At 41.7% G+C, this 8,686-nt stretch overlaps 1 protein-coding gene across 1 annotated transcript in view; it reads left to right on the top strand.

Annotated features, from left to right (window-relative positions):
- ABCA4 (ATP binding cassette subfamily A member 4) overlaps positions 1-8,686 on the top strand; it is a 119,132-nt gene that overhangs the window by 50,073 nt on the left and 60,373 nt on the right. The window contains exon 8 of the mRNA XM_058439740.1: positions 8,077-8,101. Coding sequence (XP_058295723.1) covers positions 8,077-8,101 — 25 coding nt within the window. The remainder of the gene's footprint in view (positions 1-8,076; positions 8,102-8,686) is intronic.

Raw genomic sequence — 8,686 nt, forward strand, 5'->3', positions numbered from 1 at the left:
TTGGAACCAACCCAAATGTCCAACAACAATAGACTGGATTAAGAAAATGTGGCACATATACACCATGGAATACTATGCAGCCATAAAAAATGATGAGTTCGTGTCCTTTGTAGGGACATGGATGAAACTGGAAAACATCATTCTCAGTAAACTATCGCAAGGACAAAAAACCAAACACCGCATGTTCTCACTCATAGGTGGGAATTGAACAATGAGAACTCATGGACACAGGAAGGGGAACATCACACTCCGGGGACTGTTGTGGGGTGGGGGTAGGGGGGAGGGACAGCATTAGGAGATACACCTAATGCTAAATGACGAGTTAATGGGTGCAGGAAATCCACATGGCACATGGATACATATGTAACAAACCTGCACATTGTGCACATGTACCCTAAAACCCTAAAGTATAATAAAAAAAAATTTTTATTATAATTATGATGTAAAAAAAAAAAAGAAAAAGAAAAATCCATGAAATGTTCATGGTGCTAATTACCTTCATACTAATAAAACTGTTCTTGAGCAATCAAAAAAAAATAAAAAAATAAAAAAATAAAATAAAATAAAATTAGCTGGGTGTGGTGGCACACACATGTAATCCCAGCTACTACGGAGGGTGAGGCATGAGAATCACTTGAACCCAGGAGCCAGGAGGTGGAGATTGCAGTGAGCTGAGATCACACCACTGCACTCTAGCCTGAGTGACAGAGTGAGACCCTGTCTTAAAAAAAAAACAAAAAAAAGTTTACTTTGCCCAAATTGCTATAAGCTATAAATAGCTCAAACAAAAAAAAAGTTTGTGGAAAACAAAACACATTACTACTTCAGGTGGAGCCCTTTAATGATAGAGCAAAGAAAGTATTTGCAGTTTCCAGGGCCAAATATTTTAACACGTAAAAAGCAGGCACAATTAGAGGGCAACACCTCTAAATCTTTAAAAATCAAGGATCCCACTTTTATATTGAATCCTGGCTCCCCCTAAAAGAAGGAAACACCATGACACCAGGCCATGACACAGGCTTCCACAGTGTACCTCACTACAAAGACATTCTCCTGGCTGGTAGGTAACCCAATGTCAATCAGCCCACTCTGTGAACAGCCCATCCCTCATAAGAGTTTTATCCCTCGGTGGTGAGTTCATACCTGCACATTTACTTAAATGCACAAGGACTTTTTTTTCTTTTTTTTGAGATAGAGTCTTGCTCTGTCACCCAGGCTGGAGTGCAGTGGCATGATCTCAGCTCACTACAACCTCTGCCTCTGAGGTTCAACTGATTTTCCTGCCTCAGCCTACTAGGTTCAGCCGATTTTCCTGCCTCAGCCTACTGAGTAGCTGGGACTACAGGCACGCACCACCATGCCTGGCTAATTTTTTTGTATTTTTAGTAGAGACAGGGTTTCACCATGTTGGTCAGACTGGTCTTGAACTCCTGACCTCGAATGATCCACCTGCCTTGGCCTCCCAAAGTGCTGGGATTATAGACGTGAGCCATTGCACCTGGGCTCCAAGGATTTTTGTAGTTTTGAGTTTAACATTGAAGTCTTTAATCCATCTTGAGTTAATTTTTATATAAGGTGTAAGGAAGGGGTCTGGTTTCCATTTTCTGCATATGGCTAACCAGTTTTCCCATCACCATATATTAAATAGGGAATACTTTCCCTGTTGCTTGTTTTTGTCAGGTTTGATAAGGATCAGATGGTTGTAGAGGTGTGGTCTTATTTCTGAGATCTCTATTCTGTTCCATTGGTCTGTGTGTCTGTTTTTGTAACAGTACCATGCTGTTTTGGTTATTGTAGTCTTGTAGTATAGTTTGAAGTCAGGCAGCATTATACCTCCAGCTTTGTTCTTTTTGCTTAGAATTGTCTTGGCTATATGGTCTCTTTTTTGGTTCCATATGAATTTTAAATTAGTTTTTTTCTAAATCTGCGAAGAATGTCAATAGTTGTTTAATGGAAATAGCATTGAATCTATAAGGGTGTACATAGTGGCTCACACCTGTAATCCCAGCACTTTGGGAGGCCGAGGTGGGTGGATCACCTGAGGTCGGGGGTTCAAAACCAGCCTGACCAACATGGTGAAACCCTGTCTCTACTAAAAATACAAAATTAGCCGGGCATGGTGGCACATGCCTGTAATTCCAGCTACTTAGGAGGTTGAGGCAGGAGAATTGCTTGAACCCAGGAGGCAGAGATTACAGTAAGCCAAGATTGCGCCATTACACTCCAGCCTGGGCAACAACAGTAAAACTCTGTCTCAAAAAAAAAAAAAAAAATAGCACTGAATCTATACATTATTTTGGGCAGTATGGCCATCTAGGCAATACCATGTAGGACATAGGCACTGGCAAATATTTCATGATGAAAACATCAAAAGCAATTGTAACAAAAGCAAAAATTGACAAATGGAATGAAATTAAACTAAAGAACTCTGCACAGCAAAAGATACTGTCATCAGAGTGAACAGACAACCTAGAGAATGGGAGAAAATTTTTGCAATCTATCCATCTGACAAAGATCTAATACCCAGAATCTACAAGGAACTGAAACAAATTTACAAGAAAAATAAAAGCACGATTAAAAAGTGGGCAAAGGACATGAACAGACACTTCTCGAAAGAAGACATACATGTGGCCAACAAACATAAAAAAAGCTCAACATCACTGATCATTAGAGAAATACAAATCAAAACCACAATGAGATACTATCTCATGCCAGTCAGAATGGTGGTTATTAAAAAGTCAAGAAGCAACAGATGCTGATGAGGTTGTGGAGAAATAGGAACGCTTTTACACTGTTGGTGGGAATGTAAATTAGTTCAACCATTGTGGAAGACAGTGTGGTGATTCCTCAAAGACCTAGAGGCAGAAATAGCATTTGACTCAGCAATCCCATTACTGGGTATATACCCAAAGGAATATAAATCATTCTATTATAAAGATACCTGCACACATATGTTCATCGCATCACTATTCACAACAGCAAAGACATGGAATCAACCCAGAGGCCTATCAGTGATAGACTGGATAAAGAAAATGTGGTAATGTGGTACATATACACCATGAAATACTATGCAACCATAAAAGGGAATGAGATAACGTCCCTTGCAGGGACGTGGATGGAGCTGGAAGCCATTATCCTCAGTAAATTAACACAGGAACAGGAAACCAAACACCGCGTGTTCTCATTGATAAGCGAGGCTGAACAATGAGAGCACATGGACACACTGTGGTCTGTTGGGAGTGGGTGAAGGGAGGGAGAGCATCAGGATAAATACCTAATGCACACGGGGCTTAATATTTTTTGATTGGTGCAGCAAACTAAAACCGCCTTTGCAAAAGTATAACTGATGAAATTATGACAGTGAAAGGAATCAGACCTAACTGACTCTATCTTGCTTCTAACCTTTAAGCTGTCCTTGTTCATTCCTCAGCATAGGCCAAACTAACCTTGAGAAGGAATTCAGTTCATGGTTTGACTCTGAAACAAAATTAATAACAGCTCTTTCCTGAAAAACACCCCCTTCTTGCCTAGAAACCAGTCTGCCTTTGCAGAACTAGCAAATTAGCTACAAGATTAGAAATTACAGTTTAGGGGTCATGCAGCCTCTGGCTCCAAGAGTCTGAACCTCCCCAAATTGCTTCTGGGGATAACATCACTATTGTAAAATCTAAGATCAGTGCTTGAGATATTTTGCAGACCCTGTACTTGATGGATCAGCTGATACCACACAGACTGGTAATCTGGCTCAACCAGTTATGTCATCTCACCCAGGAACAGAAGACAGCAAGAAAAACTCACTTGAAACCCTTATGACTCCATCTCCAACCTGACCAATCAGCACTCCCCACTTCCCAAGCCCCTACCCGCCAAATCTCTGATCCCTGAATGCTCAGGTAGAGTGATTTGATTAATAATAAAACTGTGGGGCCAGGCGCAGTGGCCTGTAATCCCAGCACTTTGGGGGGCCAAGGAGGGTGAATCACCTGATATCAGGAGATCGAGACCAGCCTGGCCAACATGGTGAAACCTCGTCTCTACTAAAAATATAAAAAATGTTAGCCAGGTGTGGTGGTGCACACCTGTAATCCCAGCTACTTGGGAGGCTGAGGCAGGAGAATTGCTTGAACCCGGGAGGCAGAGGTTGCAGTGAGCCGAGATCGCGCCATTGCACTCCAGCCTGGGCTACAAGAGTGAAACTCCATCTCAAAAAAACAAAAACAAAAAACAAAAATCAAACCAAGCCAAAAAAATACTCCAGTCTCCCGCACAGTGATCTCTGTGTGAATTACTCTTTCTCCATTGCAGTTCCCCTGTCTTGATAAATTGGTTCTGTCTAGGCAGCAGGCAAGGTGAACCCCTTGGGTGGTTACATAACCAGTATGGCACACATTTACCTTTGTAACAAACCTGCACATCCTGCACATATATCCAGGAATTTAAAATTAAATTGAAATTTAAAAAAGACTAAATAATAAATGCACAAGGAAACGAGTATTCCCTTGCGGTAACTACCATTCATTGCAACTGTAACCACCCAATGGGTTCACATTGCCGGCTGCCTAGAAAGAACCAGTTTATCATGACTGGGGAATTGCAATGGTGAAAGAGTAATTGACACAGATCCGGGTGTGCAGGGTGATCGGAGTCTTATTATTACTCACATCAGTCCCCTGGAACATTCGGAGATCAGAGTTTTTAAGGATAACTTGGAGGGTATGAGCTCGGAAAGTGGGGAGTGCTGATTGGTCGGGTTGAAGATAAAATCACAGGGAGTAGAAGTGAGTCCTTGCTGACTTCCGTTCCTGGGTGGGATCGCAAAATTGGTTGAGCCAGATAATCAGTCTGGATAATGTCATCTGCTGCATCAGAATGTAGGGCCTGCGAAATATTTCAAGCACTGATCTTAGGTTTTACAACAGTGATGTTATTCCCAGGAGCAATTTGGGGAGGTTCAGACTCTTGCAGCCAGAGGCTGCATGGCCCCTAAACTGTGATATCTAATTTTGTAACAAATTTGTTAGTCCTACAAAGGCAGACTGGTCCCCAGGCAAGAAGGGTTTTTTTGAGAAAGAGCTATTAATCCATTTTGTTTCAGAGTTTAAACTATAAACTAAATTCCTTCCCAAGGCTAGTTCGGCCTACACCCAGGAATGAACAAAGGCAGTTTAGAGGTTAGAAGGAAGATGGGGTCAGTTAGGTCTGATCTCTTTCATGACATAATTTCCTCAATTATGATTTTTGCAAAGGTGATTTCACAACCACAGTCAGCCACCTCCCAGGCTGTAGCCCTCACCAGTGATCCACCAGTCATCATACATACAAAAGTGTATTGTCTCACAGTCTCACCAGTAATCCCTGGTACCCCTAAAAATGAAAGAGATTGGGTAATTGATGTAATAAAAGACAGTAGAGTTTAGACTTTAGAGGAATGTGTCCATGACTCTTTGGACTCCACAGGAAGGCAGAATACCTTAAAAAGGGGATGAGTGGTGACTCTTTCTGTGTCCCTTAAGGGGTCTGAGTCATTAGAGGTTCCCTCAGATTTGTTTTCTTTTCTTTTTTTTTCTTTTTTAGATGGAGTTTTGCTCTTGTTGCTCAGGCTGGAGTGCAATGGCTCAATCTCAGCTCACTGCAACCTCTGCCTCCCGAGTTCAAGTGATTCTCCTGCCTCAGCCTTTTGAGTAGCTGGGATTACAGGTGCACGCCACCATGCCCAGCTAATTTTTGTATTTTTAGTAGAGATGGGGTTTCATCATGTTGGTCAGGCTGGTCTTGAACTTCTGACCTCAAGTGATCCACCCGCCTCAGCCTCCCAAAGTGCTGGGATTACAGGTGTGAGCCACCACGCCAGGCCTAGATTTCTTCATGTAGCACTCAAGACAGCAAAGAGGAAGGAGGATCTTGAATATCAGCTTTTAACTAAGCTGACTTCTGACTATAGAATGCCTTTTTAAAAATCCTTTTAAATATCTTATTATCAGATTTTAGCTAGGATAAACAGCTGAAATTCCTGGATTTTGAACTTTTTTTTTTTTAACTGAAGGTACCCTCCCAAGTGACTCACTAAACCAATAAGACTTAAATAAGGTTATACCTTCACCAAGGACACATGAGGCATTTCCAAAGAGGTGCAAAGCAGTCCTTATAAAATCCAGAACCACCCCAAAAATGGTTCAAAGAAAGGAAGGTTTTGCTAGCCACAAAAGGGGGACAGCCCACATTGATCTGGCCATATCTTTCAGGGTCTCAGCTTCTCAGTTGACCATTGATACACAAGGCCCAAAAGCTCTGTTTGACTCCACAGATGGAAGCAGACGGGAAATCAAAAGTCGTTCATAGAAGGGGAAGGGATCAATAACAAATGGGTGCTCTAAAAGGTCAAAAGTCACGCAAATATCAAACCAAAGGAACTGGTTCCCTGACTGGGAATTGAACCAGGCCATGGTAGTGAAAGCACAGAATTTTAACTACCAGACTACATGGTGGAGCAGCTCCAAAGCAGGCTGTTTGAACTTATGAAGGACTTTAGCTTTGTTTTAGGTCAGATTCTGGCTCTTCAATTTTGCCGAATTTCTGAGGCTGGCCATGACACTATTATTTATCTTTAAAAAAAACATTTTTTGATCTCCCATAAATACAAATAAGGCAATTGCTTGGAATGAGAGATATCTTTTTAAAATTTAGGAGTCATTCTAATTTAAAGGATCCATCTTTTGGCCACCAATGATTAGACTTTCCAGTGGTGTACTTATTCCAATAGCAACTCAATCCAATTATCATAGCAAAAATTATACCAGAGTCCCTATACCCAAGACTAGTCACACAAATCCTTTTCTCCCATTAATCAACATTTTGCAGAGGAAACAGAAGCAAACAGTGATTTTGGATGGTAACATCCACTCAATCTGTTAACAGTGGAGGGTGTCCAGGTTCTTGGTGTCTTGAACAAAGAATTGGACAAAATGCACAAACAAAGCAAGGCAGGAATGAAAGGATTTATGGAAAATGAAAGTATACTCCACAGTGTGGGAGCAGGCTTGAGTATAGGGGCTCAAAGACCCCATTACAGAGATTTTGGGGGTGTAAATACCCCCTAGAGGATTCTATTGGTTACTTGGGGTATGGCTTATGTAAATGGAGAGGATGAAGTAAAGTTATAAAGTCATTTACTTGGTCTACGTCCTATGGAGAGGATATTTCCTGTCATAGCTAAAGTGTGAATCGGCCTTATGTTCCCTGCCTCCAGACCCTATTTTCTTGCCTCATCTTCCCCCTGAGAGATGTGATCCCCATAAATATTTATGGGAGGCAGAGGGACCAATGGTCTTTTTTTCTGTAACTGCTTCATGCTGGCTTGGGGCATAGTCCCTCACTATTGTGGATCATGGATCTCTTGCCTTGCTCAGTCTGGTGGAGGCAGGGTAGGTAGCTCCCTGATGGTCAGGGGTGGTGTCTTCCCCTTGAACTGGCTGGAACCTTTGTTGCATGATCATCTGAAGCTTGATGGTCTCTAGGTGAGAAGAAATGAATTTGGTTAAAAAATTTAATGGGAACTTCAGGAAGTGGATGCCTATGCTGTCAGAAATGTTTGTTATAGAGATTTGCAGGAGAAAAAACAAAGCCTGGTCTGTTCTAGAATCTATGTGTTTCTTTAAAGTCTTAGCACGAGCAACTCCATTTTGGTTTGGCTTGGTTTGTTGGGGCCTAGTGCATGAGCTTAGCCCAAAACAATGGACTCCTATAATTTTGTTTAAAAAAATTTCCCCATTTTGGTAATGCTCTCACTTAGGTGAGAGTGTAATCAAAACTTAGGGCCTTAGTGCCACTCTCAGTTACGAACATTTTGAGTTTCTGGTCTCAGCACGTCATTTATAGGTGTCCTCACGGTTGCACATTTCTTTCAGCTCCTGTTATTCCAGTTGAAGAGAGACCATAAACTGAACCTCCTAAAATCAAACTGATCAAAGAATGAGCTAAAGAGTTTACTCACTTAACTAAGCAATTTCTTTGTCAATCCCTTTGTCAATCCCTTACCACTGAATTTCTATAATCTTCATTTGATGTATTTCTGAATAGGCCACAAGTGCCAGCAGCTACACAGGTACTTTTCTGTTTAGCTAATTCTATTGTTTAGCATAACTTTCACAAGACAATTTAAAGTCTGTTGTGTAACTGTACCCTTTACAGTAGAATTTGCTGTAGAGTGTATCATGCAGGACACATTTCTAATAATTGCTTCTTTTACTTTAAACCATGGAAAAAGGACCTAACAAATGATCCCCTTTTAGAAGAGTGAAGGCCTTCTGGCATTGTTCTCTTTAACCCATGATGTGGGTTAAGAGGAGTGAACCAATGTTTTGTTTTTGACTGATTATGAGGGAACATATGTACCATTAAAGTTTCTTACCTACATTGGGCCTTCATTCTTTATCTATCAAAGTATAAAGTAATCCATGTGTGGGGTGGAGCCAAGATGGCCGAATAGGAACAGCTCCTGTCTCCAGCTCCCAGCCCCAGCGACACAGAAGATGGGTGATTTCTGCATTTCTGCTTGAGGTACCGGTTTCATCTCACTAGGGAGTGCCTAACAGTGGGTGCAGGACAGTTGGTGAAGCACACTGTGCGTGAGCCAAAGCAGGGCGAGGCATTGCCTCACTCGGGAAGTGCAAGGGGTCAGGGAGTTCCC

This window comes from Hylobates moloch, unplaced genomic scaffold (assembly GCF_009828535.3).
Source record: "Hylobates moloch isolate HMO894 unplaced genomic scaffold, HMol_V3 SCAFFOLD_5, whole genome shotgun sequence".
Lineage (NCBI taxonomy): Eukaryota > Metazoa > Chordata > Mammalia > Primates > Hylobatidae > Hylobates > Hylobates moloch.